A 20,760-nucleotide genomic window follows, 5' to 3' on the forward strand; every position below is an offset into this window, starting at 1 on the left:
GAAATAGCCCTCTTTTTATAAAGCCACAAGTTTTCTCACTTTTATTATTCTTGCACTGTGAAAGTAATACCACTGTCTAGTGCAAATTGGACTTCAATAACTGTCCTACTGGTTTGTCCAGTTATTTGTGTAAAGAATACCTTTGGTCCTAACTTTTTGATTACCTGGGTATTTGCAAAATGATTAGCATGTAACATAACCTGATTGCATTTGGCAGCTTCAGCTTAAAATAACGTCTTTGTTGAAGACGGTGTGTCCCTTTGAGTACCTTGCATTGCTGTGAGTGTAACAGGTGTCAAATGCAGAGGTGCTGCTCCATCCTCACAGAGGGCAAACGGAGCTTTGCTTAGTTCTTCCCTTGAACACACACATTGAGGCTGCCATTTCTCCTCTGAATTATTAAAAATGCATCTTCATGTTTAAGTGGCCTTCTGGGAACATCATGCATACTTCAAAATAGTTTGTTAGTGAATGTTGGCATGCACATGTGGTGTAGGACTTGAATGTCTTGATTTGTAAGCTCTTTGGGGAGGGAACTATCTGTGTCTGGTACAGTGCACCCTGACCTTTAGCCCCTCTTGCAGGACAAATAGGAGAGGAGGAAAAAAAAGGGAGAGATTTCAAATGCCTTTTGGTCAAAGGTTTCTGACAGTACTTCCTAATGAAGAGCGTGCAATTGGCTGCCGATCATAGTGGGTCGTCCTTATAACCTTTCTGTTCTCTGGCCTTCTTTTTCATGCAGCCCAGTTTTCCAATCTGGGTGGTAGATCGTAAGGGTCAGCAGATTGTGCAATAGTATTCTTTTTTTATAAGATAATGTATGAGATCGCATCAGCCTCTGGCTTAATTCCAGTAGCTTCAGTGGAGTTATGCCAGGGGTGAATCTTTCTCATGATTTTCACAATTGAGCTATAACTGGTGTTTAGTCACTCTGATTCTGTTGAGTGTGGGTGAGAAGGTCCGGGCAATGCTAATCCATCTGCAACCATACATTTACGGTAAAAGAACCCTTGGAAATAAACTTCAGTCCTCCACACGCCTGGTAGACACTACCACAGCTGCCAGGCACTCAGACGTGTTCCTGGGGGAGTGAGTGAAAGAAACAAAAGGGCCTTTGCTCCCTACATGTTCCTCCTGCATCCCTCGCCCAGCAGCATCCTGGGCTGAGAGGAGAAGGCTGGCGCACCTGACAGAGGCTGTAAGGGTGGCACAACTTCGAGTTCTGCAGGAGAATAAGTAACTGCATGTGGGTATGAGTGCCTGTTTTTCATGGCATTGCAGTTTTCCTGGAGATATATATTTCTCTGTTTCTGTTCTGAAGATCTTCTGTCTCATTGCTGGAGGGAGTTTTAAAGAAAAAATAGTATGAATAAAAGGGTCTGCACTGAAGAACCTTCCCAGAAGGGAAGCAGCGGGGTCTCACATGCTTATAGGAACTTTCTTATACAGTAGTTTGATTTAAGAGTGCAAATATGTAACCCTTTGAGCAAAACTACCTTCAAGAAGTAACACAATGTGAACATATTTTGCATTTCTTGGAAAAATCAGCAAAGTTTCTCTCGGAAACTGTTGGCTCCAAAAAGCTGGACATTGCAATCTACTATAGCTGGCTTGGTATCAAATCTGTAACACAATATTAAAAGAGCATAGCAAAAATACAAAGAAAAAAAAAGAGCATTCCATTCTGAATTCATAAAGAATGCCTAAAGAATATACCTTTTCTTCACTTCCATCTTAAAAAGAAAAAATGTTATCCTGGAGATCCATCCCAAAGCAATTGATAAACACTTTTGAAAAGTGTTGCTGTACTAGATCATACCACTTGAGATAGATTCATGGTTTAAGCCTTGACTGAATTACTTTATTTTACAGCGAGTGTATCAGCATCTATTTTTCAAGTGAATTTCAGTAGAAATTCTAAACGTCTTATATTGGACAATATACACCAATGAACTGTAAATATAATTTTCTTTGTATTTTCTTTGTTGCAATACAAGAATAATGTATGTCATATAAATATATATTAACAAAAAGAGTGAAAAAAGAGCAGTGATAGGTATAAATTTTCAAATTTCTATTCTAAATTTTGCCTGCTTTGTGTTAATTAACTTCATCTTTGCAGCTGAGTAATGAGTTAAGATGTCATAAATCCATCCTTAGTGCATTATTTGTAAGTCAGAAAATGTGTTTATATGATCTGAGGGTTGAAATTGTTTTTTTCTCTTCTCTCGTTTAGAGAACAGCTGTGCTAGCCTGGGCAGTGTAATTTAATACAGCACAGCATATTTTGTCCTGGTTTATTAGCACAAATTCGTAATGGCTGTTTTGGAAAATGTGCTATGAATTTATCTTAAGGCCTTCACTCTGGAATAGTTAATTCCACCTTACAGGTCCTTGGCACTTGACTTTCATCTTTTTAGAACAAAACACAGAGTCTGCGATTTGATGCCTTGAAGTCAGCAAAACAAACCGGTACTTTAACAGTAGTGTTTACTTTGATCTGTTTTCAGCAGTTGTGCCCTTGCCTTTCACGTCGTACAAATTGCTTTACCAGAGCAGTGGGGCAGGAGCCCGTAGACTGTTTTTGTAGTTGGTTTCTGTGGTGATACTCAGCCTTCCGTGAAACTCAGGTCTCTGGGGACAGAGGAGCCTCTGCAGCCGCCGTCACCTGGTTGCTGCTGTTGGAGACCTCAGAGGAACTCTGCAGGCTGTGCCCGCCGTCGTGACCCCCGCAAACGCTGCAAATACAGCTGGCAAAGTCATGCCAGTGTAAGTTTGGTAGGCATGCCGCCTATGAAATATCTAGCTTTTTGAAGTCTGTCTATTTTTTTTTTTTTTTTTTTTACAGTTTTGATAACACCTATTGAAATATGCATTCTAGCAAAAATGACAGAATTTCTCTGTGGTTCATGTTCTAGTTGCAGTTATATGAGGCTTTGTTGTTGGTATGCTTTTTAAAAATTAATTTGGAGGTTTTGTTGTAAGGTTTTTTTAAGAATAGCTTTAATTTTCATCTATGACCAAGTTGTCTTATTCCTGACAAGTTAGTCATGAGTTATCTGGAGGAGCATGTGCCAAAGGAGGCCGTGAAGGGCAGACGTGAGCCTGGAAGGGGAGCTGGCTCTGACAAACAGCTGCTGAAGCTGAGCCTTGCCGAGAGGACCATTGCTGAAACACAAGTCCAGGAGGTCTGGCCAAACTATTGATTGCACAAGCAAAATGCTGGCAGTGCAACAGCTCAGAGGTCAAATGGGCCTTTCTCTGGGAGCGAGGGATGTGTTGGACCACATTGACTTATTTTCCTGTGCTGTTGTTACGCTGCTGTCTGCTTGGTTTTTATGCTGCCCTTAATATGTTTTGAAAATAACACGGTCAGAGCGATAGCACCTGCTTGTTAAATTAACTAGGTGAGCAAACAGTGCTTTTAGTCAGATTAGTGATTCTGGTTTAATTTTCTTCTGGTATTGTTTGACCAAACCGCACATAGAGCTGTCTGAGATGCAGAAGACTTTGACTGAGGGAGTATGTTGCTGAGAAGTACAAAATTGTGTGTATTTGATAAGGTGGTTTGAACATTTAAGAATAGATGGATAATACATCTTTTTGGATTCCTCATTTAAAAAAAAAAAAATATATATATATAAAATATATATATATGGGAGTTTTGGAAAAATCAATTTTACCACAGGGTTCAATGAGTTAGAATTTCACATCATGTCTTCATATCTAGCTGTACAGCACTGAACACATGTAGGACTGGTTTCTGGTGGAGTTTTTGGGCAATGCTTCATGTAAATATTTAATAATATGGATTCTGCCAGTGAAAATACAAAAAGGAGGAGAAAATTTCTAGTTAGCTCTTCTGCTTTTAATTAGAAACATTTTGTTTGGTGGTTTGAAGTGATCCAGTACCTTTCTATTAATTTGTGGAGTGTTTAGAAGGTGCTGTGAACTGTCTAGACATTTGAGAAAGGATGTGCCTTGAGCTAAGACAAGACAGAACGGTGGCTGAGGAAGGGAAGCACCAGCTGGGGTTCAGCTAACATACTGTTTAACTGGAGCCACAGCGGGGACGCTTGGGCAGAAATGACGTTTTGGTGCAAGAGCAGAGTTTGCTTGAAAATCTTTCCAAGGACCAGGAAACAGTCTCCCATAATAGATCCCACCGCTGTGTATCATCAAGCTCAGACAGTGATGAGGGCAATCATAGATATTAGGGTGGGATGTAGTTATATCACAAGGAGTCTGTTAATTTTGTATGGCTTCTCAATGGGAGTGGTCAATGGGTATGGTCCAGGCTACTCGGCTGCTCCTCATCAGCGCTAACTCTGAAGTAAAAGTTCATTATGAAAAATACAACGGCCACGAGGGCCCTGAGCACTTTATGAGCAGCTCCATGTTTTTTTTTTTTTTTTCAGAAGTATGCCAAGAAATATAGTGACAGGGAATATATACGCCAAGGAATATAGTGACAGAGGCTGCTGCAGAAGCATGCTCACGTTAGCTGTATTCTTTCTCAAGTTTACGCTAGGAATATGAATTCCACATTATGTGTTTTGTTGCTGTCCTACTCATGAGCAAACTGAGAAATTCAGTAATGCAAAATTGCATTTACTCTGAAAATTTTCACAGGAACACTTAATTTACTTATGAAAAATGAAATGATTTTGTGTTAAAGTCCTGTAGCTTTTCTTAAGGATCGGTCTGCGCTTTTCAGGCAGAAATGTAGGAAAATTCCATTATGTGATATAACTTATCCTACAGTTCCAGCCAAAGGCGTGGATAGATATATCACCACTTCTGAATAGGGCTCAAACTTTGTTGATTATTTCCATGCATGTATGGAAATAATCATATGTGGGTATTATATGCATATTTAATCTCCAAAGCCTAAAGGAACAGCAGCTATGAAATCTGATCATAGATCCAGTTGCAAAGAGTCTCTGATTTTCTCACTAAGGTAGTGTGACTGCTCTCTGCGCTCTCTCATGTGATCAAACCAAGACGCAAGAATCTTCATGAAGTCTAAAACATCTGTCTTGTCTGATAGATGTTGGCTTTGAATAAACCTGCCTCAGATCAGCTGAAGCAGAGATACTTCTCCATTTCCTTCTTACCCAAAGGACTTGGCCTTGCTGTTTCTGAGATGAAGTTTTCAGAGTGTGTTATATTTCTTCTATAATTTCTGCTTTTAATAAATACCAGAGGCTTTAAATAGCAAAAACATTTAAAATTTCCGATAGGCCCTTCTTTGCATTGACTTGACATTCTAATAAAAAACTGGCGTGCAAACCCAAGCTGAGTGCCCCCATTAGCCAGTGTGAGCGAATTCTTACTGTTTTTCTATTCTTGGTTATTTAAGTACATAAACTTATATTATAGCTCATTACTTCAACATTTACATTAGTCTTTACTTCCTTTAGTATCAGAACAGACCAATTATCATTGGGTGTGAAAATGTGGCTATGGATGCATGTGATGAGAGTGGACGTGTTTAATATTTACTCCATTTAGTGTAGTAGATTTTCTCTTTGACACTTTGAAGTTCAGAGAGTTTAAAACTGAATGTGCTTTATGCCATTTGAAGCTGAAAAAAATTTCAGAGTAAAATTTGAACTCGTATTTGCCAGATCAGGACTGCAAAGGGTATAACTGCTACTTTGGTAAACTTAGGTTACAGTGTTTTTATTGCTTTGTAACAAAATATAACTCCAGGACAAGGTTATTGTATTTAAGAGTTTAAACAGCTTATTACTAATTAGTGGTGATTACAGCTGAAAAACCACAAGAATTAATGAAAGCTTTTTAATAGCCATGAATTTAGTGGCGGTTCTAAACGCCTTTTTCTTTCCACTTTTACCCTCTCAATTTCTAGACAGAACAACAAAGTGGGAGCCTCGTAAAACAAATAATTTTATCTTCTTTCTTATTTGCAGCTAACAGAATTGTTTTGGCTCTATAGCCTGACACTGTAAAGTAGTTTTTGTAGCTAAGATCATGGCTGTTTGGCATTTGAAGTCCGTCATCCTGTTAGCATTCAGAGCACTAACAACCTGCAGTTTCCTAAAATGAGGTATTTTCTTCTTTTGAGGCAGAGAATGGAGAGAAATGGGGTCTTTGAAAGACGTGGTAATCTGTAGTAATTTGGGTTTTTTGGGGAGTGGATAAATACAATGAGGCTTCCAGCCCGGAGGAGCCAAGTGGGGAAGGTGGAAGGTGTGGGTGCCCAACCTTCCTCAGGGCAGAGCTGGATCAATTGCGGTTGATCCAGCTCAAGTTCCACTGCGGCAACTTGAGACATTCATTCAGTGGCCTTGAAGTTTCTAGTATCTGCATTTGAGCATCTGCTTACTGATTGGCATGGTAACGCAGCCAGTTGTTTGTTGGCTTTTTCGCAAGTTCTTAAGTAGCAGAAAAAGGTATTTTCTGCTCTCCTCCAGATGCCTGTCAGACTGAGACCTGGGTTTGACTTGCACTTATCAGTGATGGTGAGCTTTTTGCTTTGAGACGGGGGCAGGAGGGGATAAATAATAAAATAAAGCAACCTAACTACCTTTTTCTTTTGGAAAGATTTTTAACAGCAATGGGTACCTAATATTCAGTTTGGTCTCTAGCTTTAGTTTGCCAGATGAATCCGCCATTTACTTTAATGGTAAGCTAACTGATGCTTAACCACTATGTAAGAATAATGCAATAAATTACACGTAGGGGCTTCCATGTCTCAGGTTTCCTTTCAAATTCTCTAGCAGGAGACAACATTGATTCTCAGTCACCTGCATGCTCATTTCTGTGTGTCACCACTCAAGTTGGTGGTTGTGTTCATGTTTGCTCCCTCTCTCCTTTTCTAGAAAGAGCTGTGACTCTGTCAGGGAACCCACCTGCTGCTCACAGTTGCGAGACGTCAGCTTGCCTGCTTAGCCTGTGTGATATATCATCCCTCCGTTGCACTCTAAAACTTTTTTCCAGTAAAGCAGGATGCTAGCTGTTAAAAAGCTTATTAGGTACTGCAAAACCACTGTGATTTCAATTACAAGTTTTGTGCTAAAAACTGACAGGCTGTTCTCTGTCATGTGTTTGGTTGGGGTTTTGCCCTACATTGGCCCGTTTCTAGAAGGGCAGCACTGGGATATGAGGAGCTGGGCAGGAGGGGCTTCCAGCAACCACAGACTGGTTGCTTATAAATCACCTCTAACAGGTTGCCTCACTTTTGTGATGTCCATGTTCCTGAGATCATTTTCCCGTATATGCTTTTAGTTCCTGAAGATGGGCATTTTCTTGCCCTAATGTCTGTTAGAATTTCTGTTGGAATTCCTTCCATGAGCTAGTGTAGTGCTTGCTTGTGTTTCTGGATTTGTTCCTCCTAGTTTTTGTTTGCTTAGTTTTATTTGTTTTGCAGGTTAGATTTATGCCCTAATAGCATCAGCAAATGAGGTTTGTAGTCTTAAGCCAGCCTAGGTTACCCTCTAGAAACCAGAAATCAGTTTGCTTTGCAATTCTCTTTATCTCCTTGTTCTCCAACTCACAGCTTAGTGGTTTGACCTTTTGCGTAAGCTATTTTTCATCAGCTTTTGCCAAGGTTTTCTTAAACACTTTAGCAGTGCTTTGCAAGTGTAGAGCACAAATGTTAACTCTTTCATTCTTTGTATTATCTGTGCTTTGTTGACGGATTTTTTTGTAAGTAGATTAGTCTATAATCTTGAGTCAAGAGGTCCGAATGCTGAAAGCCATAATGTATATAAAAATGACCTTTGATTCATTGTTCCAAATTCCGATTTGATTTTGCAACTTATAAGGAAGTATTAATGTATTTCTCTATTTCTCTGTAGGTCACGTTACATTTGAATCCAATTTCATCAGTACATATTCACCAGAAGCCCCTGGTGTTCCTTCTCAATTCTCCTTTGCCGCTGGTGTGGAAGCTGAAAACAGAAAGACTGGCACCTGGAATCCGAAGAGTTTTCTTTGTAAGTATACACAGTCCCCTGGCCTGCTCTATATCATAGCTACCTGTCACACAAGTCATGGAGCTAACAGCATTCGTTTGGAAAGTTTTCAAACATACATTGAAAAAAACCAAGTTAACAGCAGGTCAAGTTTCAGTGTAGGGCTCTGGGGAACAGTTAGGTGGTAGGGCAAAGCAGTTTGGGAAAAGTACCCAATTACTTGTTATGTGAATTCAAGGAAAAGAAAGCAAAACTGCTTTTTCAGAATCTCTATATCGTGTAGCTATTAACACTAGCAGTCATTTCAGTTCCAAAAGCTGCAAGGTTATAACAGATTGCCAGTCCTGATTAGAAATTTAATTTTACCAAAATGCAAAGAGCCTCAAACCAATGGGAAGTATTGTGGGTGGACACTATTTGTGTGGTCTGTGACCAAAACAAAAATCTGTATGTATTGAGCTCAATATGTACAATTACGGTTTATATCTCTGCTGAAGCTTGGTCTATTAAAATGACCGAGCTAAGCCCAGAATGAAGTCATTTTTATTTCTCAGAAAGATTGGAGCACTGCTTATAATGTAGGATCCAAATATTACCTAGTATTTGTAAATCATGTCCTTACAGTTTGCCAGGACATTGAAGTTTGCTATTTGTAGTGAAACAGACAAGTTGTTTGGATTAAATTTTTAATGCGTGACATCATGTCTAATCACGAGTTGTCTTTATTAAAGTTGCAGCTTTTACTATGCTCAACTCTAATTGCAGAACTAAACTTGATTATTCTTAGCTATATCCTTATAGGGTTTTTCTTGTCCAGCACAGCTGACAGTGGTAGGCAAGACTGGTTCTGCAATGCCCGATGGGAAAGTAGTGGTGCCCCTGTGCATCAGCTTGAGGGGAGGATGGACAGTGCTGCAGCATTGGCACACTGGGAAGGGACACTGCTCTCTCAGTGGTGACACGGTTAAGTGTTCCAAGAGTCCTGTCACTTGCTGGAGACCAAAAGCTTTCTGGCATTGTTTTTCTTCTTGTCATCAGGATACAAGAGTAGGAGTACCCTTGATATTATGAACTTTGAAGGACTCCATCAGTCAGTGTGATGCAGATTGGCACAAAGGGCTTGGGCTTGTTTGTATTCTAAAGTATTCACAATCTTAGGTTTTCTCATTACTGTGTTAGAGACACTTGACCATTATCTTCTTGTTGACCGTTCCTGGTATGTGTCATTAATGCAACCAGTACAGTTGAGGTCTGCTCAGAAAAAGACTGAGGAACAAGATGATGAACAACAGTATGATAAGAGTCCTCACTCCTCTCCTGGACAAAAGAAACAGCACTTTCATCAGTTAATCAAGTCCTGGACCTACTTTCAGTTTAGTTTTGATCTCCTCCTACAGTTGCTACATCATCACTCCCATTTCATATCAGCTATCTCTTCCCTTCTCTTCCTTCTCCTCCAGGATTTTCCCTCTTCCCTCATCTTGCCTCTGGGAACGAAGAGGTTCCCTGCTCAGAGCCACCCTTTTCTGCGCTCTAATTGTGCTGGCGTGGCTTGGCTGGCCTCCACACAGCCTTGTTGGGCTGCGGTAAGGCATAGGAACAATAAGAATGTGCCTAAGGCCATGGCTGCCAAAACTGTACCGTTAGCTAAATGTTTGCCTCAGAAAACTGTTTCAAGCTCTCCTGGTTACAAAAACAGGCTTGAAAATGTGAGCAGCAGCACTCACGATTGGGCTGAACATCTTAAACTGTGGTGATTGGCCATTGCTTTTCCACAGTTCCACTCCGCTCACAAGGACAAATGCATTGTTTTCCCAATAGCTTTCTGAAAAAAGAGCACAGAATCAAGCAGCACAGAAAACATGGGAAATGCTGCGGAAGTGCAATTTGCCAAAAAGAAATGGAGGGGCTCTAGTTGTGCAGCGGAGCTGTTTGCATTGGGCTGTGCCAGTTCGCAGTCCCTGGGCCTGCCTCTGGCCTGGCGGAGCCCGGCCCTCTGCACAACCAGGGCTTCCTTTTCCAGGTGAGCTGTGGGGCAGATGGACGCACTGCTCCTGCCCGGGAGCGGAGCGGCTCCCTGCCCCCCGCCACCGCCCTCTGGTGCCGAGAGCTGAGCCTGGGAGTGTAAATAGCAGCTCTGAGGGCTGCGGTGTGCAGAGCTCGCTTCTTTGGCCCTTGTTTGAAAATACTTGGCTTACCCATGTACTTCTGCAGCTCTGTCGTGTTCATTCTCCTTAAATGTACAGCCAAGCCAGAAAATGGAGTATTTTGAAGATTTCAGATTTAAAAAACCTTTTTGGATGTCCATGAATTCAAAGCTCGAAACAGAAATCTGTGTCATGCATACCGTAGGAGTGTCATAACTATTGTGTCTGTCTCTATGGAAGCCTTGGGCAGGACAGTCATTGACCTTCCGGCTTCTTCTTCAGACTTTTCATACAATAACATTCACTCACAATTTTATTTATATACTGTATGTAAAGTATGAATTGCACTGGTTCATTGATTGATCCCTGGTTAGAAGGGTAGGTAGCATAAAGAAGCTTAAATGGCAAATTCTGGGACTTGCTGCTGATAAAGACAACATCCCTAGAGCCAGCTCAAAGTTCGTAGCTAACAGATCATGTAACCAATAAGCCCTAGCTTTCTTTTTATTACTAGTTATTATTTTTTCCCTGTAAAGCATCATAATTTCTTAAACTGTTACAGGGAGGTGTATTTTGAATAAATAAATAAAAATTACCTATTAATGGTATTAGAAGATCCAAGATGTTCTCCAGACTATGAACAGGTAATGAGTCAGAACACGCTGTAAAGTGCTGTAATTACCGTTGTACAGGTGGAGAAATGAAGGTACACTGAGCTTAAATGATGTTTATATTGGAGCAGAGGCTAATTTAGGGCTGTATGTTCAGTGTCCTCATTAGGAACACGTGCTACTACTGTCACTAAGTAAATTAATTGTTTGAGTTTCCACTAAAGCTAAGACACTGCAGATTGCTTTATTTAAAGGAAAGGATGAAAAGATCTAAAGCTTGTGTCTGCATGTGTCAAAAAAACCCAGGAATATATGGTACCGCTGAGTTGGGCTGGAGCTTAACTTCTTCTTATGTCGCTCAAGCTTGGATTTTTGCCTTGGGCCTGGTCATCTATTAGGCAGAAGTTAAAATGAATGGGGGAGAAAATCCAGCCTTTGGGTTATAGAGGGAATCACAAAATACTTTCTCGGTAAACATTTTTCAGTATAAAAATGTAAATTGGGTATATACTTGTGGGTTTACACTTGTTTTTATCATGTGATGCTGTCGAGGTTTTGATTGCAGGGTGACAATAAAACCATGGCAGATGTATTGTTAACCTCCTCACCCCCTCCTTTCCCCCTTCAGCCCCTCCCTCTCCCCCCTTCCCACTCAGGACAGGCGATCGGGAGGGAAAGGAGGACAGAGAGAAGAGAGTTGGCAAAATGAAAAATGTTTTACTAATGCTACTAATAAGAATAGAGAAAATAATACAAAATATACAAAACCAATCTTGAAAGTCCCAGCAACTGCAGAGCTGGCACCCAAAGTCCTGGATTGGACTCTGCAGCCAACCGGAGCTGGATTCAGTCTGTCACTGGCCTCAGTTTGCAGGGACGACTAGCAAGGTCCTCTCCTAATGTCGGTCATAAGGAAAAGGGAGGAAAAAAGGGCCGAGATACTCTTGATATCCCACTTCTATATGAAGTATCCATGTGAATGGGATGTTATACTCTGTTGGTCAGTTTCTTGGTCACCTGTTTCTCGTGGCCCCTCTCGCAAGAGGTGCATCCATGTTTATCAATAATGTCGCATTCCATTGCTGTGTTTACCAAAACATGTATCTGGTTTTCCAGGAAAATGCAGCTAATATGAAAGCTTTAGCTGACAGGCAAATTCGCCAAAAGAGAAAACTTGTTTTTAACAAAACCAGGACAGATGCACATCGCTTCCCTCAGCACAGTGACTTGTCATGTGCTTTTGTCTTCATGGAGGCAGCTCGCAGGTTCATTTTCACAAAACGTCCGCTAGTGGCTAAACTTCACAGTGGAATAAATAACATGCCTCAACCAAACCAAAGGGTGTGTTCTGGTAGCATCAGGATTTTTTTTAATGTCATATTTTGAAGACTTTTTTTCCAAACTCCTGGCATGGAATGGAAGGCATCTGGGGGCATGGGTGCTAAAGAGAGTTGTTCTTTACTTATTGTATTGTAATTTTTGTATTGTATTGTAATTTTGCTTATTGTATTGTAATTTTGCTTTTCAGGGCATCTTTCTCCATCTGTAAACTAGAGGAAACACTAGTGAATAGTTTTTTTTAAAAAAATCGGCATCTTGATAAAAACCTGACATAAATTTGTGTATGCGTTAGAGAAAAGTGAATATATGGTAACTGCATGGTGTGGTGTTAACAATACATTTAGCATAGACAGGGTTATTTTCAGATTCTCTGTGCATTATATATATATCTTGATGGGTTAAGTAGGTGGTGCTGGGAAAATTATTGTGATTTTAGTCAAGTCTTGAGTTTATTCTCAACATGTTAAAAATAAATATAGCTAAGTATTGTGGCATTTCAATCCAAAAATACCTGAAATGGGTGAGTGCATGAACTCTGCCTGACCTAAGTGAGTGAAAATCCTGACTTTGATTACTGGTGTATCTAGTTGTATTAGTCTGATTGGATATTTTTACATGTCACAAAAATACAACAATTTGGGAATGGTCATCTTCTGTTCAGGTGTCCCAGGGCTGGACCATCAGCCACTCTCATCACTCAGAAGAGCAGTGCATGGCTGGGAAGCTCTGCTTCATTCAGCAAGGGGAATGCTTAGCATCTGTGCTATATTTTTTTTCTTTAGTAGGAAATAAGTGCCAAAATTATATCGTAAAGGAGGAATAGGAGAGGAATGTGAAGGACATTTTCTCTGGTGATTAGGCTGGTTAGATTATGACAGTTTGCAATTTTATGTGAGCTAGGCAACACCTGCAGAAAATGCTTATACCTGTGATCTTGTTGCAGGTCAATCTTGCAGAAAAAACTTACCATACCTCTTCCACCAACTTATTTTTAAGTTGTCGTATAACAAATAATTTCCTCCCTTTACATCAAGTCATTATTTCTCTCCTTCTCTGAAAGCAGTTTATTGCAAACTTGCCTTGGCAGAAAACCAGAAGTTTTATGAAACTGCCCATAAGGAGGGTTTTATAGGTGCTACTCAGCAAATTATTTTTTCATTTAGATTTGATAACTTTCTCAATTGCTTTTATAGCCTAGGAATGCCTTTACTGGGCAAGTGAAAGTAGTGAGAATTAAATCAATGAAAGAAGAGACCCAATCCTTTGTGATTTCCTGGCAGAAATCACTGTTAGAATAGATCCAACCCCCCCTTAAATATCTACGTATGAAATGTTATATAATATTTGATTTAAGATGTGATGTTTCAGCTCTTTCTCCGAGTTAATTATTCAGGCAATTGAATGAGTAAGAGTTATGGGTGAGAAAGCACTTATGCAAGCAAATAACCTTACTCACAAGAACCCCTTTAATAGGACTGAATGTGTGTGTTAAGTTGGTAAAATGGAGGAAGCAACAGCAGTAATGATAAATAGAAAACCAGATCACATGCTCTTGGCTTAAGATTTGAAAAGAGAAGAGAAAAGCTTTAAAGAAGAATAAGTGATGGAATTACGAGTTTAATTATTAGTCATTTCTGTATTTCTAAGAAGAAAAAAGCAATGTTCTCGTTACTTCAGCCAATAGCTGGTTTATTCCTTTCACTTCATGAAAATATGGTTCACATATTTTGGGTCTCTGCCACCAAACCACAGGCTGTTCTATGGTTTGCACTAAATTTTGGATGACTGACAAAACTCACTGAAAAACAAGTGCTATTTGTTTTCCTGTGCCTAGTATTTAACGGGAAATCAGGAGGCTAAATTTCCAATCATTGGTTAAACAGACCCAGATGTGAACAGAGTGCTCTGCGAGGAGAAGAGTGAGGAAGGATAGGAAATGCATGACTAGTGATAGATTTGGTCTAAATAGTGACCTTTCACTATTCAAAGTAAAAGCAGTAGATTTTCAGTGTTGTGTAACAGTGTGAAGAGGTATTTAAAAGGACGTTTACATTTCCATAGAATCCTGGGTTTGGTTTTTTTTGTAAATCTTCATGGTTCTTCTGCTCAGGAGCTGGAAACAATCCTGTAGTTGCCCTTTTTCACTTGGCAGAGTTCATATTCCCCCTCCTGCTCCCCACACCATTTCCTCGCCTTTTGAAAAATGTGATAAGTGTGTAATTAAAAGCAGTGTTTAGTAAACAGTAACCCTTATTATGCTTTTCACAATAGTAAATTTGCCTGGAGACTTTGTCTCATGGCCCGATTCAGCCCTCTGCAAAATCCTGCATTTCTGAAGTCTATATAACTGGTTTACTCCCAGCAATATCAGGGAGGCCTCAGGCTATGTATGGTGCTTGTTCTTATGTTCTTGGCAATAGAGTGGAAGGATTTTGTCGGAAGTACAGATGGCAGAAAATGACAGGGTGGTAAATACATGTTTGAAAGTGATGCATTGTCTGCATTCAGTAAAAGGATTTAAAGAGTACAATAACCATAGCAAGGCATCTTTAAATATCTAGGTGGCTTTTTGATTCAAAGGTTGCTTCACGAAAGTGTTACAGAAGGGAAGGGATATTTCTGGCTTAGAAAGCAAGACATAGTACATGAAACAAATATGCAGCATATAGTAAAAAAAAAAAAAAAGGTCTATATGTGGTAGTGTGATGTCCCAAAATAGGGAAATTTTATGATATGTAGGTGTCCTCTGCTTCTACTGTTAGAACTTTCATTTGGGCAGAAATATTTCAAAAATACCAACTTACCAGTAAATTTCAGAGGAAGGACAGCAGGTCTCTGTGCCTTAGTGTCTCCTTTCATGGCATTTTCGAGTCTCACGTTTTTTTTTGGAGCCTAGTTTACTAAGAGTATCACATAGGTCATAGTAGATCTCCTGTCCCAGGTGATGTAGGCCATCTTTCTGTTCAAGAGTGGGCTGCCTTCATGGGTCACCGCTCCAACCAAAACTTTGTGTTGAAATTGTGGATGGGCCAGGTCTGAGTGCTGCTGCCCAGGCCCGTCACTTTCAGAGCAAAGGAGGCTGATAATTAGGAAGACTTGGGCTTTAAGTTAAACCAGGCTGCGAGACCTAGGAAAGAAACAACATTCTGGTGTTTAGTGGCCGAGGTATGTTCCCAGTCCCATCTTGCAGGAGGCTGAAGGGCCTGGAACAGGCATCTGTGATGGTCTTTAACCTTCTGTGTGGTCACGGCTCCTTCCCTCTGCTTGCTTCAGTGAACAGGGGGTTTAGCTAGTGGAAGTTTACAGAAGCAGGCTTTTGATTTTGGCAGACTGTTGGTGTTAGAGATGTGGAGATAACAGATCACAACAGGTTGTGTTACTGAGTCATTTATTCCAGTGGAAACTATGGCTGCAGTTGCATAGATATGGTTTAATTCTTCTCTTCTTCCACCAAACTGAACCTAACTTGAAACAGAATCCCTGGAAAAGCTTCTGCTACCTTATTTTGTTCAGATCAAACGAGTTACCTGGAGTCTATTAACATGTTGTTAGATTAATGTGAGATGTGTGGACAATTACCTGTGTGCAATTAATAAACCTCTGCTGAGTCCTAAACTTTGGGAACAGATTTCCCCTTTACACAGGTGTTTTTGTTTCCTTTTTATCGATCTAGTAATTATTCCATGAGGGTTTTGAAAGTTGCACTTGCTTTGAGACAGTTTCAGCGTAGATGGAAAATCCCAGGATCTTCTTTCTAGATACATAAAGACATGCAAGAGTCTGATCCTACAAGGTTCTGCTTTCATCCCAAGAAAGTGTTGAGCAGCCATAATTCCTATCAAGATCTTTGGTTGTTAGCAATCTGAGCATCTCCCAGGAAGAAGAATTAAAATCTAAAATCTTGTTAAGAAAGTGCTGCTTTTTTACCTGTTTGTCTTAAAAAATGTGAGAACTGGCAGTGGAATTTTGTGATGACTGTAAATGGTTTTGAGAACACTAAACTGAAAAACAGAAATTTTACTACTGCCTGAAAGTATCACACTTTTGTGGCTGGTAGGGACAAAGCTGACAAATGATTCACGAACGTTGCTCGTCATTTCAAAAGCAGCATGTTACTTACTCACTTACGGAAGAGTATTGTTCTCTTGGTGATTACTGTATGTCATATGGGGATTTATGAACAACAAAAGATACATTTTTGAGTTTCTCAATACCTGATACTTTTCCGTACATGACTTTACTTTTCCTCTGTAAGAGGCCAAAGCACTTCAAAGTACATTGTCAAAACCCACCAACTGAGTCTGAACCCCATGTAGGCTGCTCTGAAAGCTGGTTCAAATTTTTGAATTTTCTTCTGAGCAGATTTACTCCTCTTCTACATGTTCCACCACAGGTTTGATACTGTATAGCTCAGATAAAAATATGAAGGATGCTGCTTTTCTTCTGCTAGTATATTTGCCTCAGTCTTGGCTTTATGGGTGGCTTTGTTGGTCACTTGTGCTGGAGGGGCCTTGGTTGGTAGTGGTGTAGCTATTGCTGGGAGGGGAGGGATCATTTCACACTGTGGACAAATCACTTGTATTCTGAGTCATCTCCTAAAGGTGCCTACCTCTCTCTCAAAGCTAAATTATGAACTTGCTTCCTACTTGGGAGTTCTCAATTATAACTGTGTTAAATACTTAAAATGTCTTAAAGCCAACAAAGTAAATATACCACTTGGATCAGGTTCAAAGGAAAAAAAAAAAGCAATAAACATTTAAAAGGAGAGAAGGAAATAGGTAAAATAAGAAACAGAAGACTGTATTTTGAGTGTGTGCAGTGTTCACGCTCAGCATGTGTACATTTGAGACGACCCAGGCTTGGTTCTGAGAGTTGTTCCGTCTGGGGAACAGTAACTTATGCCATTTGGCACTTCAGGTAGCTGATGTCCTGGACTACCATGGCAGCCTTGAGAGGGCAGTTTTTGAGAGACTGGAAAGTTTCCTTAAGGGGCATATAAAGGTGGTTGTCTTTTTTTTTTTTCTCCCCAACATGAGGGGCATATGCTTCCTCACTTCTGTACAGTGCAAAGAAAGTTACAGTCCCTGTTTTCCCCAACAGTCAGCAAGGTAGTAGTGTGTGTAATCAAAATATGTTCCTAAACATGTTTTGTTTGATAGAATACTCAGGTTTTGGTAGCAAATTTTTAAGATACTGTACTTGATCTTTGATTCTTCTGTCTGCATAAGAGCCCTTTGAACTGCAGTCCTTGCTGTGGTTCGTGGCCATGGCCAGTATCTTTTGGTCTTGCAAACTGATTTTCCACATCAGACTTGGAAGTTTCCTCATTTAGCCTCAGAACTGTGACACGGCACATAGGTGAATTCAGCGGCAGAGGATATTTCTGGTGCAGTCACTTTTAATGTCCCCACAACAACAGAAAGTAGAGCTGGGGCACTTTTTCCACTCTGCAGCCTCTGAAAGCAACCACTGAAGGAGATGAAGGGAGGAGATAAAAGCGTACATGACAGCAGTTTCTTAATCACCCCGTCGGCTGCGTAATGAGCGCTCCGATAAAAACAGTTGATATATTCCCAAATATTTAAAACATCCTTTGATTTTAATGCTCCGGTTTATCCTAAGTACGTTAGAGAGAGCTGCTTTTGGTTTGTTCTGAAGTGTAAGTAGTTAATGTTCAAGGCAGGTGTTGAAACAGTGATGGTTGCCTTTTTTGGAAGAGTCTATTGAATTCTTTCCAGAAAAAATAACGTGCTTGGCTCACTTAACCTTGCCTTAGGCCCGTGTAGTAAAAATCCCAACATTGGCAGGCACAGCAGAATCCTGCTCTCCTTTCTAAAACCTGGTGGTGGAACCAGCATTTCAAATAGACTTTACTATGTGATTAAAAAAATAAATTATTATAAGCTTCATGTTTATTTAAAGATGTTTACTGTATGATCATCTAGTGAGGATGCTTTTGCCAGACTTTTTGGTTGCTCTGCTTTCTGTCTGTTGGTTCCTCCCTACCAGGACTCAGTACCTTTGTGGTTCATTGATAGGATCTGTCTTGCAGGAAGACATTTGTCCTGCTGCAGGATGATGCAGAAGGTTTTCAAGTTTTAATTAGTAAGAAGTGGAAACCCAAGTGTATTCTGAGGAAGAAAGCTGTTGTGCCAGCAGACATTTAAATATCTTAAATCTTAAACAAAAAAAACAGTGAAAATGCATTATTGCAAGGTAATACATTTCTTTGGCCAATATTTAAAAGGAATGTTTTCTCTCACACTTACCTCAGGTGTCTTAAAGGGTAACACAGATACTTCTTACTCTGATACTGACTATAAAAAGTACTGGAAACATTGTGAAATAGTGTAAATGGAAGACAACTACTGTACTTATTGGATAAACTGTAGTATTTTTGAGGTATTTAAGCAGGTTTGTTCCTGAAAGTGGAGTGCCAGCATCTACTCAATATTCCTGCAAAATAATAACAGGTTAAGTCCTTAAAACCTGCAATTTTTATGCATGGGAGATTTTTCTGATTAGGCTGGAGCTCTGTGAAGATGTCCCAGATGTCTTGGATATGAAGACATGGTTGCTAAGAGGTGCTCTGGATGCAATCCCTGCGGGGCCGGGCCTGTGCTGTGTCAGTGTCATCCCGCCAGCCTGTGTACACTGTAAAATTTAAAGTGTTAGGAGCATTGTAGAGAGGTCCCATAAAATCAGTCCATGGTATAGCTGCTTCTGAGTGGTGAAAGTACAAAGTGAATGCTATTTGCTAAATACATTCTAAAGATAACTGTGTTACTCTCTTTTCGTAGTATTGTAGGTTTGGGGGCATTTACTCTAATGGCAGAGTTTGCTTTCTTATTTCAGAACTCTGAGAGTATTGAGAGAATATGGTGTATTCTGTGTTATACTGAATAAAGACGTTTTCCATTTAAAGGAAGTGTTTTATGGTAGTCATATGAAAAACAACAAATAAGGCAGATCATTGAGAATTGAAACAGATGTTAGTTTAAACTTTGAAAACTATTCTGGCAGAAGAACTCCTAAGCTGTTTTTTCTGACAGGTCTGGTCAAACTGAACACTGAATTACATGGGCCTTCTCTTAGAGGAGAGTATGTGATATGTGTGTAATAAATGCTAATGTAATAGCTGGAAGCACAAGGAAGAACTTCCATGTGCCAAAGGGTGTAATTTATGTGTCTACTTGGACAAATATTTGTAGGTGCTAAACAAACTGACACGTAACATCCTGAAATAGTGCTGGGAGCTATAGTTCCAGGGTGACTGCTGGTAGTTAATTTCTGTAATTGGAACCTGATTTCAGATAACCTCTGTTAAATAGTTGCTATTGATGTGTGTTGCTTAAAAGGTGGGAGAGGTACTTACAACTATTATCCTGCTATAACATGCAAATAATGCAATAAAGCATTTCTTCTCTTCCTGGATGTAAAGCAACAGTAAATACCTTCCCTTTCTCTTAGCCTTTCTCTTCCCTTACTCTGTGTTTCTGTTGCCTTTTATCTGTCACTGAGCTTTGGACTCTTGCTTTTTCTGATTTTGGGGTTACTTCAGTAGTTCCCAGTTTTATTGAGCTTCACATCCTTCTCTGCCTTCGGTTCCTCAAACCATCTTCTTCTTACTCTCTCCTGTTCCCCTAGATGAGCTTGTCTTCAGGCCCCTGAGCTCAGCTCAGCTCCCGGGCAGCCCTGCACCGCGCCTGCAGCAGCCCCATTTCGGAGCCCTCCCTCAGCTGCCACGGGCTGATGGGTGCTGCACTTTAAAAACCATCTTTGGAAAAGGAATCGTTACGCAGATGTTAAAAACCATGAAGTTTAGGCATTGTTGGAAATAAGCCATAATCACCTTCAGTGAATGTGTTTCGGTGTGACATATTACGTGGCTTAAACATGCAGCCTGTCTGTGCAGATAAATGTACCACACTAAAAATATGTTTTTGTTCCCATCAGGTGTCTTTAGGTTCCGTTGTTCAGTTTGAGAAGGGAAACTTCTCCTTGTCAGCAGAAACGGAAGAAAAGGTTTTTCCTGAGAAAAATGAACATCTGCTACAGTGGGCCCAGAAGGAATATGGAGCAGTAACATCTTTCACTGAACTCAAAATATCCAGAAACATCTATATTAAAGTAGGAGAAGGTAAAACAAAACAAAACCAAAAGAACTGGTAGGCGCTTCTAGATGTTGAGAATAAGTCTTGCCATAGTATTATTTCATATCTTTTATTTTAATCTTTAAACATACCTGTCATTTTGCAAGAGATGTGATATGAAAGGGGAAGGCAGACAAATAAGAGCAAGTGTAAAGACCAGGCCTTGGAAATAGGCAACTTTTAATGGATTCTGATGCCGTAATTTTATGCTCATTAATGTGGATATAATTGGCCAGAATCTTACAGAGTCAAAGCTTCACCTTTTAAAAAGAATAAACTACTCATGGTGATTGTTTAGGTGCTTTAATCTAAAGGACAGAAGTAGAGAACCTGAGGTAGGGGGTAATTTCTAGAAAGACCTGAGCTGCATTTTTTTCAGTATTTACATGTATAAGGATCCATACTACTTTAGGCAAAGAATTAATTGCTTTCTTCACCAAGATGAGTTGCCTCAGTCTGATGTCCTTGTGTATTTTTATCCCATGGAGAAATATTTCCTGTCCCTGTGAGCCGCATGCCAAATTCATCAGGTGGCCCAGGGCAGATGGGAGAGCACTCCAGCTCT

At 40.1% G+C, this 20,760-nt stretch overlaps 1 protein-coding gene across 2 annotated transcripts in view; it reads left to right on the top strand.

Annotated features, from left to right (window-relative positions):
• Window positions 1-20,760, top strand: part of TGFBR3 (transforming growth factor beta receptor 3) — a 116,304-nt gene that overhangs the window by 59,213 nt on the left and 36,331 nt on the right. For both annotated transcript variants that reach the window (XM_082054368.1, XM_082054369.1), the window contains exons 4-5: window positions 7,827-7,964; window positions 19,999-20,182. In XM_082054368.1, the coding sequence (XP_081910494.1) occupies window positions 7,827-7,964; window positions 19,999-20,182 (322 nt within the window). The remainder of the gene's footprint in view (window positions 1-7,826; window positions 7,965-19,998; window positions 20,183-20,760) is intronic.

This window comes from Streptopelia decaocto (genome assembly GCF_964273445.1).
Source record: "Streptopelia decaocto genome assembly, chromosome: 5".
NCBI classification, from domain to species: domain Eukaryota; kingdom Metazoa; phylum Chordata; class Aves; order Columbiformes; family Columbidae; genus Streptopelia; species Streptopelia decaocto.